General features: G+C 42.2%; 1 protein-coding gene across 1 annotated transcript; it reads left to right on the forward strand.

Moving 5' to 3' along the window:
* The first annotated feature begins 14,639 nt into the window (after positions 1-14,639).
* LOC311146896 (receptor-interacting serine/threonine-protein kinase 1-like) lies at positions 14,640-27,766 on the forward strand. Its single transcript, XM_084183523.1, has 11 exons — positions 14,640-14,719; positions 15,061-15,251; positions 16,271-16,427; positions 16,671-16,808; positions 17,023-17,266; positions 19,261-19,410; positions 20,014-20,090; positions 20,387-20,462; positions 23,120-23,830; positions 24,009-24,161; positions 25,394-27,766. Exons 2-11 carry the CDS (start codon positions 15,094-15,096, stop codon positions 25,687-25,689), a joined length of 2,160 nt encoding a protein of 719 aa, XP_084039649.1. The 5' UTR covers positions 14,640-14,719; positions 15,061-15,093; the 3' UTR covers positions 25,690-27,766.
* The last annotated feature ends 12 nt before the right edge of the window (positions 27,767-27,778 follow it).

Genomic DNA, 27,778 nt, shown 5'->3' on the forward strand with positions numbered 1-27,778 from the left:
GCATAGCGGAGAAGGTACGGTGGGATTCGAAATGGTCAGTGATCTGTTTGTTAACTTGGCTTTCAAAAACTTTCGAAAGGCAGGGCAGGATAGATATAGGTCTGTAACAGTTTGGATCTAGAGTGTCACCCCCTTTGAAGAGGGGGATGACCGCGGCAGTTTTCCAATCTCTGGGAATCTCAGACGTTACGAAAGAGAGGTTGAACAGGCTAGTAATAGGGGTTGCGACAATTTCGGCGGCTATTTTTAGAAAGAAAGGGTCCAGATTGTCTAGCCCAGATGATTTGTAGGGGTCCAGATTTTGCAGCTCTTTCACAACATCAGCTGTCTGAATTTGTGTGAAGGAGAAGCAGGGGGGGGGCATGGGCAAGTTGCAGTGGAGGGTGCAGAGCTGGTGGCCGGGGTAGTGGTAGCCAGGTGGAAATCATGGCCAGCCGTAGCAAAATGCTTGTTCAAATTCTCGATTATTTTAGATTTATCGGTGGTGATAGTGTTTCCTAGCCTCAGTGCAGTGAGCAGCTGGGAGGAGGTGCTCTTATTCTCCATGGACTTTACAGTGTCCCAAAACATTTTGCAGTTAGTGCTACAGGATGCACATTTCTGTTTGAAAAAGCTAGCCTTTGCTTTCCTAACTGCTTGTGTATATTGGTTCCTAACTTCTCTGAAAAGTTGCATATCGCGGGGGCTATTCGATGCTAATGCAGTACGCCACAGGATGTTCTTGTGCTGGTCAAAGGCAGTCAAGTCTGAGGAGAACCAGGGGCTATATCTGTTCTTAGTTCTGAATTTTTTGAATGGGGCATGCTTATTTAAGATTGAGAGGAAAGCACTTTTAAGGAACAACCAGGCATCCTCTACTGACGGAATGAGATCGATATCCATCCAGGATACCTGGGCCAGGTCAATTAGGAAGGCCTGCTCGCTAAAGTGTTTTAGGGAGCGTTTGACAGTGATGAGGGGTGGTCGTTTGACCACGGACCCATTACGGACGCAGGCAATAAGGCAGTGATCGCTGAGATCCTGGTTGAAGACAGCGGAGGTGTATTTAGAGGGTCAATTAGTCAGGATGATATCTATGAGGGTGCCCATGTTTACGGATTAAGGGTTGTACCTGGTAGGCTCCTTGATCATTTGTGTGAGATTGAGGGCATCTAGTTTGGATTGTAGGATGGCCGGGGTGTTAAGCATATCCCATTTTAGGTCACCAAGCATACGAACTCTGAGGATAGATGGGGGGCAATCAATTCACATATGGTGTCCAGGGCACAGCTGGGGGCTGAGGGGGGTCTGTAGCAAGCGGCAACAGTGAGAGACTTATTTCTGGAAAGGTGGATAATAATAATAGGAGCTCAAACTGTTTGGGCACAGACCTGGATAGTATGATAGAGCTCTGCAGGCTATCTCTACAGTAGATTGCAACTCCACCCCCTTTGGCAGTTCTATCTAGACGGAAAATGTTGTAGTTGGGGATGGACATTTCTGACTAAGCCAGGATTCAGACTGCTAGAACATCAGGGTTGGCGGAGTGTGCTAACGCAGTGAATAACTCAAACTTAGGAAGGAGGCTTCTGATGTTAACGTGCAGAAAACCAAGGCTTTTACGGTTACAGAAGTCAACAAATGATAACTCCTGGGGAGTAGGAGTGATACTGGGGGCTACAGGTCCTGGGTTAGCCTCTACATCACCAGAGGAACAGAGGAGAACTAGAATAAGGATACGGCTAAAGGCTTTAAGAACTGGTCTTCTAATGCGTTGGGTACAGAGAATAAAGGGGGCAGATTTCAGGGCATTGTAGAATAGATTCAGGGCATTATGTACAGACAAGGATATGGAAGGATATGAGTACAGTGGAAGTATACCTAAGCGTTGGGTAACAATGAAAGAGATAGCATCACTGGAGGCACCGATTGAGCCGGTCTCGGCGTGTATGGGGGGTGGAACAAAGGAGCTATTTGAGGCAGTTTGAGAATGACTTGGGGTTCTATATTGAAATTGTATAATAAGAACTAACTGGAACAGCAATAGGCAAGGCATATTGACATGGGAGAGAGGCATAAAGCAATCACAGGTGTTATTAGAGAGAGCTAAGACAACAACTGGTAATGGCGACGAAAGTTTGGGCTGAGGCTAAACAGATAAACAGGACAGGGTACCGTGTAAAGGAACAGTCCAGCAGGCATCAGCTGTGCAGCTGAGTGATCATAAGGTCCAGTGAACAGCAATATGTGAGTCCGAGAGCAGTTCGAATTGGTGCTAAAGCACAGCGAACAGGAAGCACGGCTGTTGTTTGCGTGTGCTTGCGGGCTGGGGCTAGCAGATGGATCTTCGTGGTCGTCGCAACGGGAAGCCTGCTGAAACCACAGACGATTACATCGGCAGACCAGTCGTTATGGATCGGCGGGTCTCCGTGTCAACTCTAGGAGGTCCCGTCCGGTTGACAGATAGGTAAATAGCTGGGAGATGTGCCTGACTCGAGGCTAGCTCAAGGCTGATTAGCCAACAACAACATCCATTTGGTTGCAGCTAGCTAGTTGCGATGATCAGGTGTTAAAGGTCCAGTGATTTAGTGATTCCGGCAGAAAATCCGATATGTTCTGGGTCGATAACGCGCTGTGCAGACTGGCTGATAATAGTCCAGGCTAGAGCTGGCTGGTAGGTAGTGCAGGCCACGGACAATGGCGAAAAACCGCTAACGGTGGCTAATAGCAAGTAGCTAGTTAGCTGGCTACTCCCGTCCAGTAGACAAAGAGGTAGATAGCCGGGATATGGGCCTGGCTCAAGGCTAACTGGTGCTTGCTTCGGGGCTATGGTGATTAGCCTACAGCAACATCCATTCGGTTGCGGCTAGCTAGTTGCGATCCGGTGTTAGGGTCCATTGATTCAGTTATTCCGGCAGAAAATCCGATGTTCTGAATGAAAAACGCTAATGGTGGCTAATAGCAAGTAGCTAGTTAGCTGGCTAGCTAGTTTCAACTGGAGATTCTAGATAAAGGTGAGTAAATAATAGAATCCGTTCCACATTGAGTGAGGCGGGTTGCAGGAAAGTATATTTAGTAAAAGGATGAAAAGTGTGATAGGGAAATATGTACGAAAAATACAAAAAAATACAAAAAACTGGCTATTTACACGGACACACAACAAAGAACACGACCGCACTGCTACGCCATCTTGGATCTGAGATGTCAATGCAGTGAATTACTTTAAACCTGGCCTTGTAGAAACAAAGACCCTTACTCATTCTGCTGAATAATCTTTTGACAGGGTTAATGCTGACACTTTGGATGGGGAAGATATATCATTACATTTACATTTTAGTCATTTAGCAGACGCTCTTATCCAGAGCGACTTACAGTTAGTGAGTGCATACATTTTCATACTGGCCCCCTGTGGGAAACGAACCCACAACCCTGGCGTTGCAAGCACCATGCTCTACCAACTGAGCTACAGGGGACTACTACTACTGCTGCCACATGCCCATAAGTTTGACACCTGTAACATCGTAACGTATTCGACACATAAGCTCATACAGGATAACTTTGTCAGGCAAAGACTCAACTTCAAAACTCAAAAGAACAGACAATGACTCTTCTGTTTCCCCACTCTTGCCACCCGGTGTGCGTCGCACCAAACGACGCACACTGGTTCACTTTTACATTTACTGCTACCCCCAGTAATCACTCCTTTCAATGGCGCCCTTTTCTTGAGAGCAAAACAATTCACAATTCTTTCCCCCATTTGTTTTACTCTGAGCGCCTTCTCCCTCTGACCAACAGAAACACAAATAATTATCACTAGACCACTTCTGCTTACCCTCACCGATTCCACTATACTCAAAGCTTTTTTCACCCATCTTGAAACCACAAATGGATCAGCCAAAAGGCAAGGGTCCACTTTTTCCAAAAACTTCACTCCTACTGTCACGGACTCATCTTCATCCTGACCCTCTGTGCAAGCCTCTGTGTAATTAAGTGAATTTAGATTCTGAATTTGACAATGAAGGCTCTGAGGACTTAACAAAAGATATTGAGCTTAAAATTGCCTCGGCCCTTAAGGTATAATTTTTTTATTGTATCTAGTGCAACTGTTGATGAGCTGCTGCAGGAGTTTCAGTATTTGATCATTCCTGTATCTCTGCCTATTACACAAAAGTCCATAACCCAAATATTACAGGATTAGTTGACAAATTAGTTGTTCAAGAGCTAGCCAATGCACTCTGCAAGTCAAACCCCATTTCAAGTAGCAATAGGAGACAGAGGTCCACTCTCTATTGCTTGGAAATTAAAAGGGTACTATAAGAGTCACTTTAGTGTAGAAGCAGTAGAATATGTTCTTCCAATATATTCCAATTTTGTGGTCTTTGCAGCAAATTCTTAATTGTCATAATATTTTAGATCAGGCTGGCATTTTCAATGCTATAGACAAACAGACACAGAGTAATGTGCATGTATACAAATCCCTCTGTGATGGTGTTTTCTTCAAAGAAAATGAATTGCTGTCAAAGCAGGACAGTATCTCGTTGATACTGTACATTGATGATTTTGACATTTGTAATCCCCTCGGTACGTCAAGAAAGAAACACAAAATGTGTAGATTGTATTGGGCAATTTGCCGCCAGGTTGTCAGTCCGCATTGTCGTCCATATATTTGGCTGCTTTAATCAAAAGCAATGATGTGAAGTGCTATGGTTATGAGAAATTCAAATAAAATAAAATAAAATGTTATTGGCCACATGTGCCGAATACAACAGGTGCAGACATTACAGTGAAATGCTTACTTAAAGCCCTTAACCAACAGTGCATTTATTTTTAATAAAAAAGTAAAATAAAACAACAACAAAAAAAGTGTTGAGAAAAAAAGAGCAGAAGTAAAATAAAATAACAGTAGGGAGGCTATTTATACAGGGGGGTACCGGTGCAGAGTCAATGTGCGGGGGCACCGGCTAGTTGAGGTAGTTGAAGTAATATGTACATGTGGGTAGAGTTAAAGTGACTATGCATAAATAATTAACAGAGTAGCAGCAGCGTAAAAAGATGGGGTGGGGGTGGGGGGGCAGTGCAAATAGTCTGGGTAGCCATGATTAGCTGTTCAGGAGTCTTATGGCTTGGGGGTAGAAGCTGTTGAGAAGTTTTTTGGACCTAGACTTGGCACTCCGGGACCGCTTGCCGTGCGGTAGCAGAGAGAACAGTCTATGACTAGTGTGGCTGGAATCTTTGACAATTTTGAGGGCCTTCCTCTGACACCGCCTGGTATAGAGGTCCTGGATGGCAGGAAGCTTGGCCCCAGTGATGTACTGGGCCGTACGCACTACCCTCTGTAGTGCCTTGCGGTCGGAGGCCGAACAGTTGCCATACCAGGCGGTGATCCAACCAGTCAGGATGCTCTCGATGGTGCAGCTGTATAATTTTTTGAGGATCTGAGGACCCATGCAAAATCTTTTCAGTCTCCTGAGGGGGAATAGGCATTGCATTGCCCTTTTCACGACTGTCTTGGTGTATTTGGACCATGATAGAATTGTTAGAACCTCTAAGTGATCTTGTTATTTTAGAACAGCATGGCATTTTTGTCTCCATGTTGGGCAGAGGGGTAAAAGGCACAGTTCAGTGTGTTGTCGCTGACAACCTTGGTGGGCATGGTATTGCAGGTTTTGTTAAGAATTTCACAGGGACATACACATGCAGATTCTGCACTGCAGAGAAGTTAGAATTTCAGACCAACGAAGTTAGAACTACCTTTCTAAGGAGATCCATGCAGGCCATCTGAGGGAGCTTAAGGAAAATGAACTGACCAGCTATTATGGTGTGAAAAAAGATTGTTTTTGCCAAAGCACCTCTCCTATTTCGATGTGACCACTGATTTTCCCCCTAATATTGTTCACAATCTCTTTGAAGGAATCGTCCCTCATGAGCTTGCCTTAGTGTATGTATCACAAAAAGGTACTTCACGTTAGCAACTTTGAACGAGGCGAAAACAAACTTTTCATTTTAAGTGTACTGACAACTAATTGGCCTCATTCTTACTTTTGGATCAACAAAAACTGAGGAAATGCCCACGAGAACTGAGTCTGCTGAGTCTGCTGAGATTTTTCCCGTTTTTTTTCCCCCGTTTTTGATTGGACAGTTCCATTTTCCAGTTCCCTTTGAGGAACCAGCGTGGCAAATCTGAACAGACTTGAAGAACATAGTGGACCCTGTTGTTACACGTATTCATACTCAGGAATCCATTGCGTATCTTGACTTTAAGATCTCAGAGCACAGAATAAGATTTCAAGAGGTTTTCCCTGACTAACCTTAAGCATAAACACCATTTCATGGTGCATTACCAACAGTTTGGACCACTAGTTGCACTATGGACAATGCATTTTGAAGCTAAACACACATCTTCTTTAAGAGTTGTGCGACACACCCGCTGCTTCAAAAATGTGCTCCTTTCGATCTCAGAGAGACATCAGTATCAGATGGCACACCATTTGCACATGTAGCCATCCCAAACCACCTCTGGAAGTAACGAATGTGTCAACACTGCCCATTGATGTTTTAAAAGAGAATCTCACTTGCTCCGAGGCGGAACTACTCAAACGTGGACACCGTATGCCTGGCTAAAGTTTGACACATAATGGATTGAAGTACAGGAATGGGATGATCTTGGCACATGGTTCACTGGGGGGACTGCCAGAGTTTAGTGAAATCATCCAAATGATAATATTGCAAGAGGAGTTGATCTTCATCGTCAGAAAGCTGTGTGCATGGTATCTTGAACACTACAGGGCCTATGATCTTCAATTGTCGGCCAACAATGAAGTGGAACTCGTTGAGCCACGTATACCCACTGGCAGACTACAAAATAGGGGGGAAGCGTCTGGTCACAGTGAAACGATACATACATGTTTTAAAGCTCAGATTGGTAAATATGTCTTAATTAATTATAATCAATGAAGCCCTACATTATGTGTTTAATGCTAAATTGATAGATGTAACAAACAAAGAACGACTAACTGGGGCCCCCATGGGGCGGCGCACAATTGGCCCAGCGTCGTCCAGGGTAGGGGAGGGAATGGCCGGCAGGGATGTAGCTCAGTTGGTAGAGCGTGGTGTTTGCAACGCCAGGGTTGTGGGTTCGATTCCCACGGGGGGCCAGTATGAAAAATATAAAATAATGTATGCACTAACTGTAAGTCGCTCTGGATAAGAGCGTCTGCTAAATGACTAAAATGTAACTGTCTGTTTCTGCTCTCTCTGTTTGCACCTTTTTAGATCAAAATGGCTGGAGCCAAGCCCGCCAGATTAAGGTCGTCTTCGGGGAGAACAACACTGACAAACTGACCTTCCAGAATGGCATACCGGAGTTGCTGGATGATCTGTTGTTTTATCTTTCCTTATTTGAGCTATTCTTGCCATAACATGGACTTGGTCTTTTACCAAATAGGGCTATCTTCTGTATACCAACCCTACCTTGTAACAACACAATTGATTGGCTCAAACGCATTAAGAAGGAAAGAAATTCCACAAATTAACTTTTAACAAGGCACACCTGTTAATTGAAATGTATTCCAGGTGACTACCTCATGAAGCTGGTTGAGAGAATGCCAAGAGTGTGCAAAGCTGTCATCAAGGCAAAGGGTGGCTACTTTGAAGAATCTAAAATCTAAAATATTTTTTGATTTGTTTAACAAATATTTTTGTTTATTTTAGGACTTATGGCGATTTTGTTTGAATGGGTTATAGCTTTTACCTCTGTAAAACACATCTCCTCTTTCTCCCTTTAATCTTTCTCTCCCCCCTGCTCTGCTTTCTCATCCTCTATTTCCCTGACCTCCTCTCACTCTCCTATCTCATCCTCCTGTTTTCTCTGCCCAAACCCTCCTCTCGCCCTATTCTAACGTACCCTCCTCTCTGACCCTCCTCTCATCCTTGACATGGCCAATTCCAAATTGTCCCCTAAACCTACGCCCTATGCACTTGTGAAGATCTGTGAGGATTTGTTTGGTATTTAAGCAATATGGTATAACTTCAACCTAATGAGGCAAGATGGAGTTATTACCAGATTGATTACACCTGTCAAATCATTTAAGATCTACACAAGTACAACCTCTTCCCTCATCCTCTCATCTCTCCCGCTTTTCCTCCGCTCTCGTAACCCACTACACTGAAGAGTTTTGTGTTGAGGTTTTGTTGTACATGCAGATTGTGTTGTTGTACAAGCAAGTTATTGTTGTACATGTACAGTAGGTTATATTGTTTTACATGCAGGTTGTGTCCAATAAATGTGTCATTGTGAAATAAAAGTTGTCATACTGTACTTTGATGTTTTTGAACCAACCTAATATTTTGATTTGCAGGAACTTCATTCAGTTAGATGTTACCAGTTGAAGTAACTCAGTTAAGTTACTCCAATCCAATAATTTGTTTTTCTTGAAGCCAAATTATGAGTTTGTATTTTAGTTTCAGTAAAGCAAATAAACAAGTTTGGAAAATATGAAAATATAAGTTTTACTGAGGCGAGTTATTAATTTGATTGTAATCAAATAATACAAGTGTCATTGACCTAATAATTACATTTAATCTAAAGTGTTTATTTGACCTGAAAAAAATCTACTAATTTGCTTGTTACCAGTTGAAGTAATTAAATTAAGTTGATACAACAAATCACTTTTTAGTGTTGAGACAGGCATTTTTAATTCTGTATGATAGCCACATTAGCAGGTAATTAGCATTTCATTTTGGGGGGGGGTGTAAATACAGGTGAATACAGTGGGGAAAAAAAGTATTTAGTCAGCCACCAATTGTGCAAATTCTCCCACTTAAAAAGATGAGAGAGGCCTGTAATTTTCATCATAGGTACACGTCAACTATGACAGACAAATTGAGAAAAGAAAATCCAGAAAATCACATTGTAGGATTTTTTATGAATTTATTTGCAAATTATGGTGGAAAATAAGTATTTGGTCACCTACAAACAAGCAAGATTTCTGGCTCTCACAGACCTGTAACTTCTTCTTTAAGAGGCTCCTCTGTCCTCCACTCGTTACCTGTATTAATGGCACCTGTTTGAACTTGTTATCAGTATAAAAGACACCTGTCCACAACCTCAAGCAGTCACACTCCAAACTCCACTATGGCCAAGACCAAAGAGCTGTCAAAGGACACCAGAAACAAAATTGTAGACCTGCACCAGGCTGGGAAGACTGAATCTGCAATAGGTAAGCAGCTTGGTTTGAAGAAATCAACTGTGGGAGCAATTATTAGGAAATGGAAGACATACAAGACCACTGATAATCTCCCTCGATCTGGGGCTCCACGCAAGATCTCACCCTGTGGGGTCAAAATGATCACAAGAACGGTGAGCAGAAATCCCAGAACCACACGGGGGGACCTAGTGAATGACCTGCAGAGAGCTGGGACCAAAGTAACAAAGCCTACCATCAGTAACACACTATGCCGCCAGGGACTCAAATCCTGCAGTGGAAGACGTGTCCCCCTGCTTAAGCCAGTACATGTCCAGGCCCGTCTGAAGTTTGCTAGAGTGCATTTGGATGATCCAGAAGAGGATTGGGAGAATGTCATATGGTCAGATGAAACCAAAATAGAACTTTTTGGTAAAAACTCAACTCGTCGTGTTTGGAGGACAAAGAATGCTGAGTTGCATCCAAAGAACACCATACCTACTGTGAAGCATGGGGGTGGAAACATCATGCTTTGGAGCTGTTTTTCTGCAAAGGGACCAGGACGACTGATCCGTGTAAAGGAAAGAATGAATGGGGCCATGTATCGTGAGATTTTGAGTGAAAACCTCCTTACATCAGCAAGGGCATTGAAGATGAAACGTGGCTGGGTCTTTCAGCATGACAATGATCCCAAACACACCGCCCGGGCAACGAAGGAGTGGCTTCGTAAGAAGCATTTCAAGGTCCTGGAGTGGCCTAGCCAGTCTCCAGATCTCAACCCCATAGAAAATATTTGGAGGGAGTTGAAAGTCTGTGTTGCCCAGCGACAGCCCCAAAACATCACTGCTCTAGAGGAGATCTGCATGGAGGAATGGGCCAAAATACCAGCAACAGTGTGTGAAAACCTTGTGAAGACTTACATAAAACGTTTGACCTGTGTCATTGCCAACAAAGGGTATATAACAAAGTATTGAGAAACTTTTGTTATTGACCAAATACTTATTTTCCACCATAATTTGCAAATAAATTCATTAAAAATCCTACAATGTGATTTTCTGGATTTTTTTCTTCTCATTTTGTCTGTCATAGTTGACATGTACCTATGGTGAAAATTACAGGCCTCTCTCATCTTTTTAAGTTGGAGAACTTGTACAATTTTTGGCTGACTAAATACTTTTTTTCCCCACTGTATATTGATTAAAATGACCTTGTCCGAGAAAGATTTACACGGTTATCAAAACGTCACACCAGGGTAAGCCTACACAAAACACAGCCCTTATTTGAAGTGTTTCTAAAATCTGCTATGGGGAAAAATGAACGGGTGGAAAAACGATTGGAACCATTTCCGTGTTTGACTGCTAGGTTTTATGGGTATTATGACTCATACTGTGGTATTCTATAGCTGAGCCTGTGTAGGGATGTGTTTTCAATTGGACTGTGACCAGAGAAGAAGAGGCGACGCGAGAGGTACTGTATACTCTGCTCAAGCACACGAATTGAGGAATTTTTGTATGGAGGGCAATGAGAGGGTGTCGAATTTGGTCAAACAAAAAATGTAATTGCTAATTTGCTACATGAGGCTTATTTGATTGACTAGAAGTTTAGAAGTTGGTTAGGTTGTCACGAATGCACTGATATAAGTGGATGAAGTGGCATTTAGGCAACTTTGAAAAAACCCACATTACATAGTATAATATATATATATCAAATCAAATCAATTTTAATTTGTCACATGCGCCGAATTCAACAGGTGTAGACCTTACAGTGAAATGCTTACTTACAAGCCCTTAACCAACAATGCAATTTTAAGAAAGGATACCAAAAAAATACAAAAAAAATATAAAATAACAAAAAATGATAAGAAATAAAAGTAACAAATAATTAAAGAGCAGCAGTAAAATAACAATAGCGAGGCTATATACAGGGGGTACCGGTACCGAGTCAATGTGCGGGGGCACCGGTTAGTCGAGGTAATTGAGGTAATATGTGCATGTAGGTAGAGTTATTAAAGTGACTATGCATAGATAAACAGAGAGTAGCTGCAGCGTTAATAAATGCAATGCAAATAGTCTGGGTAGCCATTTGATTAGATGTTCATTTTTGTTTGATTAGAGTCTTATGGCTTGGGGGTAGAAGCTGTTTAGAAGTCTCTTGGACCTAGACTTGGCGCTCCGGTACCGGTATATATTATAGGTACTTGGTTTTATTAGTTGTAGCAGTAGGTTTCATTAGTTGTAAGCCTATTAGTACTTTTTTATGCTGTTAATGTACTTAAAAAATATATTATTATTATTATTATTATTATTATTATTATTATTATTATTAAACAGTAGTTGGCATATTATTATTGTTACTATGTATTGTTTTTTTGTTTTTTGTTTTTTTTGGACACTTGAAAACGAGATGGTGCATCTCAAGAGATTTCATCCTGCAAAATGTCAAATAAATAATTATAAACTGGATGGTTCGAGCTGATTGGCTGCAGCCGTGGTATATCACAACGTATACCACAAGTATGACAAAACATTTATTTTTACTGTTCTAATTACGATGGTAACCAGTTTATAATAGCAATAAGGCACCTCGGGGGTTTGTGGTATATGGCCAATTTACCACGGCTAAGGGCTGTGTCCAGGCACTCTGCGATGAGTCGTGCCTAAGAACAGCAGTTAGCCGTGGTATATTGGCCATCGTGCCTTATTGCTTAAATATAGACTTGTGTCTGTTGTCATATAATTAGATAGAGGACTCATGATGTGTCAAAGCGACGTGTATGCGGTAGGCGAAGTCAAGAGCAGGACACCGAGCTACTGGTAGATACTTTACTGGATACAGTGCAAATCCAAAGTACAAAGGCAACCTCATACAGAGAGAAACGATACAACCCGCACACATGGGCAACTGCCGAAAAGACCAAAACAATTACGCACAATACACAATGAGAAACAGAGGGTTATAAAGGGAACACAATAAAACATAATGGAAAACAGGTGTAAACAATAAAGACCAAACAAGACAAACACCGAAACATAGATCGGCAGCAGCTAGTACTCCGGGGACGACGAACGCCGAAGCCTGCCCGAGCAAGGAGGAGGAGCAGCCTCGGCTGAATCCGTGACATGATGGCTATAACACGTTTTAGCATGGACCTTGCCATAGAGGGCTTCCACCATTATAAAGTAGTCAACTGGATGGGGATTCCTATAAATTGGGAGCAATCAGACAATGAAGAAAATTGACTACTTTAAAATGGAGAAAGCCTCAATGGTGCTGCCTATTCTGTCACAGACTCTAAAATGGCACAGATACAAAGATACGTTCTCTATCTATCTCAATGGCCTGTTGTTCACATGCATATATGCCCTCTCATTGGCTGGAATGGTTACACATCTCGCCTCCCACCTGCCTTCCATTTCTGAAGACATGTATTTCCATTGTTAGAGCGGTCAATATAATAGACAATATTTGCTGTGACTAAAGGAGTGGGATGGGTTTTGTTTATGGATATGTCTATTTTTGTATTTTGTGTGATGTCGTTTTCCCCAGCAATGGATATGTTTTTCTCGTTCACTTTCCCGTCCAGTTGGTGGCGGCTCCATCCGATGGATTGAGGTGATGTGTACGTGGTTGGTTGCTCGAGGCTTGAGTGCACTTCCGCTCGGCCGGTGATGGATGGGCTAGTTTGAGGGAGGTCGGCCAGGATTTCGGTCGGGCGATTGGGGACTATGTGGCGGACCAAATATTTTCCGATAGAAGACGAAGGCCAAGATGTCGACACAAGTCCAAGGGATAGAATAGACGCGGGAGGGAGCAATGAAGAGGTCATTGTGGACTGTGAGGTCGAGGATAGAATAGACACCGGAAGGGAAAGGAGGGGGAAAATGGAGTCCTTTGAGAAGGCAAGAAATAGATATTGGTTAGGAGAACTGCAGTATTATCATAAGGAGACGTATACTTGGATGAATGAGGAGGAATTGAGGGAAAAAGAGAGGCAGAGGAGGTCTAAGAGAGAGAGGGAGGAAGACTGAGTTTGAGTTGGTAAAAAATGGCGGGAAAAAGGGAGAAGGTTTGTTAAAGAAGAGTGGTAGGAAATGTAAACAAAGTGAGCTGAAGACAGGAGTAGAAATGGAAGAGGGTGAAGTATCGGAGGTGGTAGGTGTGGTGAAGTGCTCGGAGCCAGAGGCTTGCGCAGAGTGTCAGGATAAAGATGAGTCTGTGACAGTAGGAGTGAAGTTTGTGGAAAAAGTGGATCCTTGCCTTTTGGCTGATCCATTTGTGGTTTCAAGATGGGTGAAAAAAGCGTTGGGTATAGTGGAATCGGTGAGGGTAACCAGAAGTGGTCTAGTGATAATTGTTTGATTTTCTGTTGGGCAGAGGGAGAATGCGCTTAGAGTTAAACAAATGGGGGAAAGAATTGTGAATTGTTTCGCTCTTAAGAAAAGGGTGCCATTGAGAGGAGTGATTACTGGGGTAGCAGTAAATGTAAAAGTGGATCAACTGAAGGAGAAGATTCCCGGTGTGTGTGATGCTCGTCGTTTGGTGCGACCTAAACAGGGTGGCGAGAGTGGGGAAACAGAAGAGTCATTGTCTGTTCTTTTGAGTTTTGAAGTTGAGTCTTTGCCGGATAAAGTGAAGTTAGGATATATAAGTTATCCTGTGCGAGCGTATGTGCTGAGTACGTTACGATGTTACAGGTGTCAAACCTATGGGCATGTGGCAGCAGTATGTTGGAGGGAGATTCCAATGTGTAAGAAGTGTGCAGAAGGGCATGAGACTAAGGAGTGTGAAGCAGTGGGGAAAGTAGTGGTATGTGCTAATTGTAGGGGTGGCCATGGGGCTGGGGATCAGTGCGAGAGAAGCAGGTTGAGGTTTCCAGGGTAAGAGTAGAGAAGAAGTTGTCATATGCGGAGGCAGTGAAGAAAGTAGAGGAAGAGGGGTCAGGGGGGGGGGGGGGGGAGTGGTGAGAGTAGGAGATATATACCAGTACAGTGGGATAGGCAAGCAAGTGATATATGTTTCAGTAAGATTGGGTTTTTAGCGTTTATAGCAATGGTTATTAATTGTACTGCAGGGATGGAACGCAAATCGAAGAAAATTGAGGTTGTGGTGGCAGCTGCAGAGAGATATTTGGGTGTGCGAGACCTGACAGCAGAAGAGTTACAGGGAGTGTTAAGTTGTGATGTCCCATCATTTCAGGTTGAGGGCATGAGGTAGGAGTGAGTATATTTAAATAGTGGAGAAGGGTGGGGTTAATTATTAGTAGTAGGTTTGAAGTTGTGAGTGTAGTGTTAGATGGTAGGATATTTCTTTGCTTTGTTTTATTTTATTTTTCAAGAAAAGATAAGGGAGTTGTACTCCAGTATAGTAGGTGGCGGTAATGCAACAAATTGAATGCCAACCGCCGTTAAACCGCATTGAAGAAGTAGAAGAAGAAGAAGCAGAAGAAGCAGTTGGTGGCGGTAATGCACCATTAACATTGGATGCCAACCGCCGTTAAACCCTGTCGATGAAGAAGAAGCGAGACTTACAAATACCGGAATTATCCGTGGAATGTGAAAGTAGGGTATTTCTCTATAATTTACAGTTTTGTCCAACATTTTGTATCATGGTGCATACATAGTCATAGCCTATTTACATCGAATGTTAAACGGCATGCGTGCTTTATTTTGTTAACTTTATAAGTTGACAACATTGTTGGTAAATGTGTTGTTGAAGTTAGTCTATTGGATTTCCGACGTCGTCTCACTTCCAGATTCAGTTCTGTATTTCGATTAAACGCCGCTGAATGTCATTAGCCTACTGCTCCTTTCGTTCGGAAATCAACTATTGATACTTTTACATAATGAGATAGTGGTCTTTATTATTAACAATGTATGCGCTGGTCTCATCTCAACGTTAGAGGGACATACCGAGGACCAGGTAGCCAGCCACCATGGCTGCTGTGCAGGACTCAATCTACATGAAATCTGCTGACCTTATCAAAAAGGAGCCTCTGGACTACGGCGGCTTCGGTACCGTGTACCTGTGCTATCACAAAACCCTCGGTCAGGTGGTTCTGAAGACCGTCTACACCGGGCCACCGCGCAATGAGTGAGTAGTTGGCCATGGTGGGGATTCCCCAGTGTCCATGACCAGTGTTGTGACTGTCACGCTCCAAAAGTTTCATATTGTTTTCTGATTTAAAGTAGCAACTTTAAAGTATATTTTTGTATGTGATCCATTAAGTAAAGTTTGTTTTCATAATATATATTTTTTTAATGGTAGGCTACTTACTTGCAAGGTTTAACACACCTTTTAGATAAGGGATTCCCCTTCCAGCATTGGCGAACATCCCACGCCACCTCTATTTCTATGGCCACAAGCACTGTTCACGACACAAACTGTTCACACCCCTCTCGTTCATGGAGAGAATTTTGCAGGTTTAAAGCTTATTTCCTGCAATTCTACACATTTTGTCATGGGTTGCAAAGAAAATGCTGTAGTTTTAAAGCTAATTGTCTTGCAATTCTATACATTTTGCCATGTCTAATGTGTATTCATGTGATATTTGAGTGAGTAAAAAGTTACAACAATCTGGGCTAAAAAAACGAAATAAAAAAAAGTTCGCTGGCATGGGCTAGTTGATTTGGACATTTCTGACAAGTTGTAAATAACTCTCTAAGGAATGCAATGACTAACATGACAAGAGGAACTGATTATGCCCTACCCAATTTTAAAATTGCACCCTGTGCATTCTACTATTACAACTTTCAAGAGTAAGTTTAAAGCCAGACTGTGTTCCTTTTAAAAACAAACGGGCGTGCCTCACTGTTTGGAAACCGCTGTTTTAGATAATGTTTTATAAGTTCACATAGAAAAAGAACCAGTCAGACCAGACACAGAGGCTCAGTTGTTTGAGAGTTCCAGTGGGTAGGTTACACTTCTCTTTTCCTGTGACACAAAGGATGTTAAAAACAGAGAAAATGGGTGTCTGTAGACATGTTCCTGTAATGTGTATAGTCCTCAACTAGGCTACAGTCGGCTTAGTTATTCCATAGTAATACATGTCCAAATTAACATATTTTCCGAACTGGTTGTCTTGACCAAGCCTTCCTCCCTGTCTCCCCCAGGGGCAGTAAGCAGTCCCTGCTAGAGGAGGGCAACCTGATGACCAGACTGAACCATGAGCGGGTGGTCAAGCTGCTTGGGGTGATCCTGGAGGATGGGGACTACTCTCTGGTCATGGAGCTCATCCCTAAAGGCAACCTACTGGCCATGCTGGACCAGGTGAGAGGAGCTCACAACAACAACAACAACAACAACAATGACAACAACAATAGCTAACTTAGTCTACAGTGTCACTTTAGGAGTGAGGTTAGGTCCTGAACTCACAGGCTAGCCTCCTTCCTCTCACTGCAGAGGTGGGAGGTCTTCAAGCAGAACTCCACATCACACTTTTGTCTGTGTAACATCAACAAGCTATTTTCTCTTTGGGAAAACAACTTTGATATGTTCCTGTCTTTTCTCCAGGTTTCTGTGCCGATATCTATCAAGGGCAGGATCATATTGGAGATTCTGGAGGGGATGGTGTACCTGATGAAGAACCGTGTCATACACAAAGATCTCAAACCAGAAAACATACTGGTGGACAAGGATTTTCATATTAAGGTACAGCACACACTGTATAACATATTATACTTTATTATTGTTTCTATCAGACTTCACTGTGTGTGTGTGCGCGCACCTGTGTTGTGTCTGTCTGTGTATTGATGTCTCTATGCTGATATATGTGTATGAATATGGATGTGTGTGTGTAATCTGTGTATACATGTGCGCAATGCATGTACATGTATGAATTTGCATGTCTGTATGTGTGCTCCAGATTGCAGACCTGGGCCTGGCCACCTGTCAGATGTGGAGTAGGCTGACTAAGGAGGAGTCTCGCAGGCAGAGCCGGCTAGGACGTATGGGGGCTGGGGGAGTGGGGGCCAGGGCAGCTGGTACTCTGTGCTACATGGCTCCTGAGCACCTGGACAGCATCCATACACACTCCTCTGAGAAGTCTGACATCTATAGCTTCGCTATTGTCGTCTGGGTCATCCTCACTGCCAGTGAGCCCTATGAAAGTGAGTGTTGCTCACTCAGTCTACAGAGGCCTGTTGGGGTTAAAGTAGTCTGATGCGATTTCAGCCATATAGTCTTTTTTTTGTTTTCTTTGGTGAACTCTCATATACAGTGAGCTCCAAAAGTATTGGGACAGTGACAGTTGTTGTTTTGGCTCTGTACTCCAGCACTTTGGATTTGTAATGATACAATGACTATGAGGTTAAAGTGCAGACTGTCAGCTTTAATTTGAGGGTATTTTCATCCATATCGGGTAGTGCTGAGCGATTAGTTCTTTTTTAGGTCGTTTCGATTCTAAATCATGGTTTTCAATTTCGGTTGCGATTTTTTAAATTTTTAAATATATATATATTTTGTTTACATTATGCGCTATGCATTATGTGGGTTGTAAATGTTGTAACAACACAGAATAAAACAATGAATAAAAGTCCCATGATGGTAGTGACTGCCCATTTACTGCTTATCACTTATTAACCATCATTTATTCACATTACTTTAATAAAATATTTCAGTTGTTCTGTAGCCTATATTACATTTGTTTTATTTGAATACTTTATTATTTCATACCAAATCTCATTTCTATAGAGCTGCTTCCTATGCTGTCTGACAAAATCACTATTTTGTAGTTCTTCAAAGTAAATAAGGCATACTTTAATGACTGCTGAATATCAACTATCAATCACTTAGATCATGTATTTTCAGGTAGAGATACCTCCTGAAGCAACAGCTGCTCTCTATATAAACTCACAATCACGCATTCTTTTGTCTCTTCTGTAGCAGGCGTAAAAGAAACACAGACCGGACAAGTAGATGCGCAATGGATTAACGTCATTGTAGTTAATTACCACGTTTTATGCGCTAAACTAGAATATTGGTCTGTTGGAAACTACAACTCCCTACTACAACTCACAGTTAAGGCTGGATCTGATTGATCTCTTCTAGAGAAACTGCGCATTGAGCTCACAGGAAAAAAAACAGAATGAATTCAAAGAATTGAACCGACTTCATGGGTGAACCATTTAGAAATTACAGCACTTCTTGTACATAGTCCCCCCCATTTTAGGGAACGAAAAGTATTGTTACAAATTCACTTATGTGTATTAAAGTGGTACAAAGTTAAGTATTTGGTCCCGTATTCATAGCACGCAATGAAGTTTGTGACTCTACAAATGTTCTGTTTGTTTTGGTTGTGTTTCAGATTATTTTGTGCCAAATAGAAATGAATGGTAAATAATGTATAATCCTGAATGAATCATGAATAATGATTTGTAAGAAAGTTAGAGACGCACAAATATCATACCCCCAAGACATGCTAACCTCTACCATTACAATAACGGGAGGTTAGCATTTTTTTTTGGGGGGGGGGGGGTGATATTTGTGCATCTGTAACTTTCTCACTCATCACTATTCACAATTCATTCAGGATTATATGTGATCATGGTAGCATCCACGATCATGTAGAAGTGTTTAGAAACATTCTATTCTTATTTACAATAAAAGTGACTCCAAAATGACACAATACATTATTTACCATTCATTTCTATTGGGCACAATATAATCTGAAACACAACCAAAACAAACAGCAAATGCATCCAACAAAATGTGTAGAGTCACAAGCTTGATGTAGTCATTGCGTGCTATGAATATGGGACCAAATACTTAACTTTTTACTACTTTAATACACATAAGTTAATTTGTCCCAATAATTTTGGGCCCCTAAAATGGAGGGACTATGTACAAAAAGTGCAGACATTTCACCAGATATGGATCAAAATACCCTCAAATTAAAGCTGACAGTCTGTACTTTAACCTCATAGTCATTTTATCATTTCAAATCCAAAGTGCTGGAGTACAGAGCAACAAAAACTGTGTCGCTGGCTCAATACTTTTGGAGCCCACTGTATTTTATAGTAAACATTTTATGAATGGATAAGGTTTTCAAATGCCTGTACAGATTTGAATGCACTTAATTAATATTGGACTACTGTATTTTCAGATGCTCGGAGTGAGGACCATATCTGCCAGTGTGTCCGTAAAGGCGATCGTCCGGATGAAGACCTCATCCCTGATGATACACCTGTAGAGATCATAGAGCTAATGAAGAGATGCTGGCATCAGGATCCACAACAACGACCAACATTTGGAGGTGTGTGTGCAAATGTGTAGTGAGATTGAGTTACAGGAATTTCTAATAATATATTACAGCATACACACAATGGCAATACATCAAATTGTATTTGTATAGCACTTTTTACAAATTAATATCAAGGCACAATTCACGAAACCCAGACCTAACGCCCCTAAATAGCAAGTTCAGGGCAACAGGAGCTTGATAGAACTCCTTAGGGGAGTGTAGAAGAAGCCTTGAGAGGAACCAGACCCTTCAGGGGTCCCCATACACCTGTGACTAACTGGACATATATATATATATATATACATGTACAGACACGGTATTAAAGGGTGTATTACAAAGCATTTACAACTTGTACATTCCAACACATATGAGTTCAAAACAAGTGCAATATGCAACCAATATGCTGTGTCATCATCAGAAGTGAACATTGGACCTAATGAATAAATGAGTACTTCCAACAAGCATCAATTCAAGTGAGCCCTTGGCATTCATGAGTCTAATTTTGCATCATGGTCTAATACACAGACTCTTCTGTGGCTATGTTAGTCATATGACTGCTCTAATTGCTGTCTCTTTCTCTCTCTCTCTGCTCTTCTCTCTCTTTTTCTCTACAAGAGGGCTACAACTTCTTCCTGCCCGTCTACAGGGAGAAGTTGGAGCCAGATGTAGAAAGGGACTCACTTGGTCTCAGAGTAAGTTGAATGCGTGAACAAAGTGATAGCGTTGCCATGAGTACATCATTGAATTAACCAAGTGCGCCACAAAACAATGTTGGAACAAATACAGTAACTTAGTGAAAGATATTGATGGGTGCTTTGTTTGTGGTGATTCACTAAGTTGTAGATAACTTTTGAAAACACAATATTACCTATGTGAGTGAGTGATTACCTCATGATATTACTACAATATTACCTCATCTATCATAAAAGGTCCATAACACCTTTTAAAATATATTATGCATCCTGTGATTTGTTTCATTGGCATGTAGGACTTGTACGAGGGGCCTGAGGAGCTGGTGGAGAAGATGAAATCTTTATCGATGCCTCCTGAGAGCCTTACAGCAGGTGAGTGGTCTGATGAGCACCACGGGAGGCAGGCTTCATGGCCCTGACCCTTTATAGCTCTCCGCCTTACAACTCCAGACTGCTCGCTGCCTCTTTATACATGCCGTACACCTCCAGACCGCACACTGCCTTGCTATACAGTCTCAGCGTGGTGTAGACTTGTGTCAAGTTTAATATTTAATATACTCAGCCTAAGCCCACTGATCCAAAAGTTTGGACAAAGTCCACTGAAATATTGGGCATGACAGAAAAAGATAAAAAATCAAACAAGACGGGATGCACTAAGACTAGGGCTGCGGCGGTCATGAAATGTTGTCAGCCAGTGGTTGTCAAGCAAATAACTGCCAGTCTTACGGCAATTGACCGTTAATTAACATAAAATGCATAGCCTACAAGCCACTGATGCAGAGCTTTTGGAATCTACATTTAAACACAAAGCCTACACCAACACAATTAATCCATTATTTATTTTAGACAGGTCTAAAGAAACATGATATGAAGAAAATGTAGTCTATTTCAGAAGAACAGAATAGCGTACTCTGAGTTCTCCTTATGTTAGGCCCTGATCTGGCTATGCCATATGGCTGTGGGCTACACTAGTTCATTTAGCAGACAAGATTTGCTTAGAAGTCCGTGGTATTATTTTATATTATTTTATAGTATGAAGAATACAATTGAACATAGCTGAATAAAATAGAAAGGATATTTTCTCCGAACGATTTGAGGGAGTGTGCACATGCGGCTATTCTGTGTTGAGCGGTTAACAAAGAAACAGGTACTCCTATATGCTAATTTAGAGTTATTTATGTAACTTTAGTAGTGATACAAATGGTGGGCTATATGTTTAGATTTTTAATACATTATAAGGCTGCATAATGCAACTCTAATGATGATTTAAAAAAAGTTGCATGAAACTGCTTAATTTTTTTGCCAGGCTGTACACACTTCATCAGTCTCTCATTCACAATTTGACAACCATTTGATAATGCCTTGAATTTCCCGGCTGCATCCCCTTTGTGTGGCCGTAATGCCCCCTAAAAAAATCCATGCCTTTTGTGGCCGTTGTGCCCTTGGGTTGAATATAATAATTATAATTCCTTTGGCTCTCCGTCACGTGATCGGGTCTTTCTCACAGGCTACAAGTGAAGACAGACACATCAGGGACGCAACTGCGCGGGTCCTTATCTAATTCCGAGGCACATATTGAAGATTTTAGAAGAACTGTCCACGTTTACTTTTCGTCAGCCAACAAAATGAGTATGCCTAACGAACAACAAAAGCACTAGCCTATGTCAATCTACTATCCCCCATAGTACAAAAGTTGACCTATGATATTCTATGTGAGAAATAAATATTCCAAACATAGTCTGGGACAGTTGTGGGATGCGATAGATCCCAAATGAATATAACCACTAGCATAAAAAAAATACTGTTTTAAGCAATGAGCATGATGCAACAGATGAGAATGCTTATCTTAAAATGTTAATTAACTATTATGCTATTTCTTCACATTATAAGCGCAGCAATGTGCACACACAAGGCAGTAGGCTATAAGCGCAAATGTTCAATTAGCAGGAAAACACCATTCTCTAACAAATGCGATTATGCTTTTATTATAAAGGTGCGTTTTTATGGTGAAAATTATCTTCCCCAAACTTGAAACTTGCACGCTGCGCATGTATGCCAGTTAGGCTCTACACCCGTTGTAAAGCGGATTAATATGCTTCATTTTAAGAAGTTATTTGGCCACTTTAGTTTTGATACAAACAATATCAAAACATATAGGCCTACGGGCTAGGCTACATGAGGTGTGCGACTATGATTTAAAAAAGCCGCAACAAAAAGCATGCGCTGTTTCTTGCCTTAAGCTGGGCATCATTCAAGTGATAGGCTAATATTGTCACCCATCACACTATTCTTACTCATACTAAATAATATATGTGTGAAATTTGTTTTGATTTAGAATGAAATATGTTTTGTTTTAGAATGGACCATTATCATGCACCTGTCTCGAAACCGGCAGCAGAAAAAAAAAAACTGTAGGACGCTTTTCCTATGGTTCATTTTCATGCCAGCCAGGTAGGCTGTACACCTGTTGTAAAGAGAAGCAATGTGCTTAGTATTAGGAAAGTTGAGAAATAAATGTAGTAGGCTTAGCCTATAGAAAACTGATGGCATCCTCCTCTTTTTAATAGAGGCCATCACTCTCATGCAATTGCATAGCCTATGGAAATGTTGCTCAACCTGAGCCCATGGGCTCTCATGACGTGTTTGATTAGATCTTTGAACATTTGCATTGATGTCAGAGTGATTAGAGGGACAATAGAGTGCTGAGTACCAGGCAGTTAGCAAGTTTGATAGGCTACTAATGAACATCAGCAGCATCAGAGCTTGGAGAAGCCTAATTACCGTGACTAAATGGTCACATGGAATTTGACTACAGTCATGACTCGTGACCGCCAGTGTGGCGGTAGTACGGTCACCATAACAGCCCTAACTAAGACCTAACTTGAGATCTTTGCCCGTATCTAAATGTTTTGTTCAAATCTCTCATTCTCACCAATAAACCATTTATATGAAGTTAACAAGTAATGCACATGGATCTCAATTTAGAATTCAGCTTTTAAAAATGAACCCTCTACATCTTCTCCCTATAGACCGGCCAGCTCCCTTGCTGAGCTCAGACAGTGCTGGGGCTGTCCGTATAGAGGCTGGTCCAGTGGAGGCCAGCATTGAGGACCTGAACCTCTTCCTCCCCTGTGAGCACTCCCTAATCCAGCCAGACGCCCGGGCCCTCGGCCCCATCAGCACCCCCTCGGGTATGGAGCTCAAACTGGTCAGCAGTTCGAGGTCAAACCTGGAGGTCAAATTAGCCCAGGAGTTGGAGTACCACAAATTCGGCAGCTACTGCCGGATGGACCAGCCTGACTTCAGCCCCTACCCTCACCCTACCACCCCACAGCGCCTCTCATCACAGGACCTCTCCTCCACCAGAGGCCTCCCGGACCTCAGGCCCTCCCAGCCCCCAGTGTCCTCTGTCCAGTCCTGGACCAAAACCCAGGCCGGCCAGCCCAGCAGCGTGGAGGTGGACCCCCACCTCCATCTCTCTAACCTAGGCCTGTACGAGGCTGCGGCCCCCTCCGGGGCCACCACACCCAGACACCAGCTATCCAGCCACATCCCTGAGTCCACCAGCAGCCCCTCTCTGAGCCAGGGCCAGTACTCCCCCCAGCAGCAATATCCCTACGCCCAGTACGACCGCCTCCAGTCCTGGCCAGCCTACCCAGTGCCAGAGTCAGCTGCCCCAGACCTCTCTGCAGGGCTGCACCTGAACTCGGGTGCTAAGTTTGGACCTTCACAAGACCCAGGTAGGGATGATACACAAAGATTACATTGCTTGATACCAGTATTACCATTACTACAGCTAGTCTACAGCTGATGTAGATTCCCTAATCAATATGACAGCTATCTAGCACTTCAATCAGGAAAGCATTTATGAGAAACGGTGTGTTTGTGTGTGCATGTATGTGTGTGTGTGTGTTGCAGCAGGCCTGTTTATCCAGAACGCCAGTGGGATCCAGATAGGCAGCAACAACACACTCAGCATCAGGGGTCATGAATTCGACAGCAGCTTAGCCAGCACTCTCTCCAACGGGGCAAACTCACTCTCTCTGCTCAAAGAAAACCTGCAGATGTATGGTAAGAGTAGAATACATCCTGCAAAGAGGAGCCTACTTCCTGAAAATAGACATCAGCTTCCTATTTGTCTATGTCATGTTTTTTACTAGTCCCATATTTTGCATTTGGCCACAATAGAGGGGTTCTATGCTAATATGGTTCAGGAAGGGAACCACAAAATGTACCATAAAACCATTAATCAATGCATTGTTTGTTTACAAATTTACACTGAACAAAATTATTAACGCAACATGTAAAGTGTTGGTCCCATGTTTCATGAGCTGAAATAAAAGATCCCAGAAATGTTCCATATACACAAAAAGCTTATTTCTCTCAAATTGTGTGCACAAATGTGTTTACATCCCTGTTAGTGAGCATTTCTCCTTTGCCAAGATAATCCATCCATCTGACAGGTGTGGCATATCAAGAAGCAGATTGAACAGCATGATCATTACACAGGTGCACCTTGTGCTGTCCACGATAAAAGGACACTCTAAAATGTGCAGTTTTGTCACACAACACAATGCCACAGATGTCTCAAGTTTTGAGGGAGTGTGCAATTGGCATGCTGACTGCTGGAATGTCCACCAAAACTATTGCCAGTGAAATTAATGTTAATATCTCTACCATAAGCTGCCTCCAATGTCATTTTAGAGAATTTGGCAGTACGTTCAACCGGCCTCACAACCGCAGACCATGTGCATGGTGTCGTGTGGGCGAGCGGTTTGCTGATGTCTCCTTTGTGAACAGAGTGCCCCATGATGGCGGTGGGGTTATGGTATGGGCAGGCATAAGCTACGGACAACGAACACAATTGCATTTTATCGATGGCAATTTGAATGCGCAAAAATACCGTGACGAGATCCTGTTGCCCATTGCGAGGCCCATTTTTTTATAAGGTGTCTGACCAACAGATGCATACCTGTATTCCCAATCATGTGAAATCCATAGATTAGTGCCTATTGCATTTATTTCAATTGACTGATTTCCTGATATGAACTGTAACTCAGTAAAATCTTTGAAATTGTTGCATGTTGCATTTATATTTTTGTTCAGTATATATTTGAGGTTATAATTGGGTTGGATAGTTAATCTAAGACAATGGGGAATGTATAAGTTATATTATTCAACAGTCAATGGGTATGTATCATTAATTGACAGTAAATGATAAAAAATTATTGTTAATATCACAGAACAGGGCTTTAACTTCCATGTTATACAATATGTTCTGTTGTGTCCTGTCCCGTGTTCAGAGGACCAGGCTGTGACTGAGGAGCACCTGGATCTCCTGAGAGATAACATTGGGAGGGACTGGAAGCGCTGCGCCCGTCGTCTGGGCCTGAGCGAGGTGGAGGTGGAGACCATTGACCATGACTTCCATCGTGACGGGCTGCCTGAAAAGGTGCACCAGATGCTGGAGCGTTGGAGGATGAAGGAGGGCTCTGTGGGCTGCACCGTGGGCCGGCTCTGCAGAGCCCTGGAGAACTGTGTTAAAATCGACCTGGTGAAGAGGCTTCTGCACTCCAGCAGGACCAACAGTTCTCTGTAGGTACAATAGCCTGTATCAACTGTATTCCATTCCCCCTAACCCTATACCAGAGGGATTACTATCGACTCCAGCACCCCACCCACACCCTTCCACTCCTACCAACCAATCTAACGTTTAATGACTGTGAGTTGAGTAGTTAGTATTGACTTTGAACCACTTAATTACTGTAAGGTAGTCTGGGTGGAATTTTCTTGCCATATGATATGGATATGAGTGTAGCAGCCCAAATACACCATTCCAATCTGAAATAAACATTGCCAACCCCAAATTCAAGTATTTGCTTTAAAGGGGCAATCTGCAGTTGCTACATCCATTTCTGGACTTAAGTTAATGAAATGTACCCATTGATTCTTGAAGAAAGAACTTATAAATGCTTCATGAGCTTAGTTCAACTGTCGTGCCGCATCAGAGGCCTGCCTATACTACGAATCAGGTTTGAGGAGTTGGGGAGGTAACCTTGGTCAATTCCGAGTTCAACTCGCGATAACCGGTACCACGAATGTGGCTCAACTTTTAGCCAGGTACATTTCTATGGCAACGAATCCTTCAGAACAAACCTGTTCCGGGGCAGGCTAACTCGGGGCTATCTCCATTTACCCTGAATTAAGTGTCTGAGCCACGAGTTGAGGAATTATGAAATCAGATACCCTCCCTGCAAAGATTGTCATCATCCCATTCATTTGAAGAAGATGACTGATTTAAATATTTGTATTATTCAAATGTTTTTTGTGTGTAAAAAATTGTTAAAATACCTATCACATTACACATAGTAATGACAGCATTGGCTTTCCAAACTACGTTTTTCGTGTGATTGTATTTTCAAATTTGCAACAGCCGCATCCAACCATAGACATATAATCCATAGATGGCAGTTCCCATTCAAGTCAAGACTGGAAGCCATTGCTAGTGTACCCATGAGTTTAACAGTCAAATTGCCAAGGTTAGAGGTTCTAAAATCCTTCTATGGATTATATGTCTGAAGCCACACTGCAACAAGCTGTTCCACAGATAGAAGAGGAACGATAGGAGTGGAAAAAGGGTGCTTGTGTATTGATAAGCACACCAAGTTAGCGAGGTAACTTTGGTCAACTCTGATTTCAACTCGGGATAACAGGTACCACGAAAGTGGCTCACCTTTTAGCCAGGGACATTTCAATGGCAATGAATCCTTCAGATCTAACCTGCTCCGGGCAGGCTAATGCCGCTCTCAAAACAACTGGGAACTCTGAAAAATACGAGGTCAAATCATGACGTCAGTGATCTTCAGGTCGGAGCTCTAGAAAGAGACCCAAGTTGGAACTCCGAGTTGGATGATCGTTCAAATAGTTTTTTTCCCAGTCGGAGTGCGTTTTTTTTCTGAGTTCCTTGTTGTTTTGAACGCACTGAAGTCGGAGGTCAGAGTCGAGTTCCAAGTTCCCAGTTGTTTTGAACACTGCATAACTCAGGGCTAACTCCATTGTCCTGAATGAAGTGTCTGAGCTTCGAGTTGAGGACCAATAAAATCAGATTCCATCCCTCTTGCAAAGATTGCGTCATCATCCCCTTAATTTGAGGAAGATGACTGAGTAAATATTTTATTAATCACATTTTTAAAATGTTTTAATAGTAATGTTAAAATACCTATCACATTACACATTTAGTAATGACATAATGCATTTGAAACTTCACGCACAGTAAAACTTTTGTATGACTTAATACAATTACTTTATCGATAGGAGTGGGGGGGAAAGGTGCTCGTGCATTGATAAGCAGGGGTTAAAGTTCTCCGTCACTGCGACGGATTTCCGTCATGGATTCTGAAGAGGTCATTTTGGAAATGACAGCCTAATACAGACAGAAGCATGTTTGTTCTACTAAATATATTACCAAATACATTTATTTTCAAATATTTTATTTTCTCAGTTAGTCTGGACTGAACTGACATGCATGATGATTGTTGCTGACACTCAAACAGTGTTGTGTAACCTACTGTAGCTGCTGGCAAAGTCATTCAAAGCCTACACTTTATCACTCAGAAGGTAACTTTCCAGTGCTACTATTTTTGCCATGTAATGTTGTTATTAAAACTAAATTGGACAACCCCATAGTA

This window comes from Coregonus lavaretus (genome assembly GCF_964263955.1).
Source record: "Coregonus lavaretus genome assembly, chromosome: 19".
Taxonomy (NCBI): Eukaryota; Metazoa; Chordata; class Actinopteri; order Salmoniformes; family Salmonidae; genus Coregonus; species Coregonus lavaretus.

Coding starts and splice junctions, on each gene's coding strand:
- LOC311146896 (XM_084183523.1), top strand. CDS start 15,094: ATGGCTGCTGTGCAGGACTCAATCTACATGAAATCTGCTGACCTTATC. Junction 16,809..17,022: donor ACAAGGATTTTCATATTAAG/GTACAGCACACA, acceptor TGTGTGCTCCAG/ATTGCAGACCTGGGCCTGGC. Junction 20,091..20,386: donor GGGACTCACTTGGTCTCAGA/GTAAGTTGAATG, acceptor ATTGGCATGTAG/GACTTGTACGAGGGGCCTGA.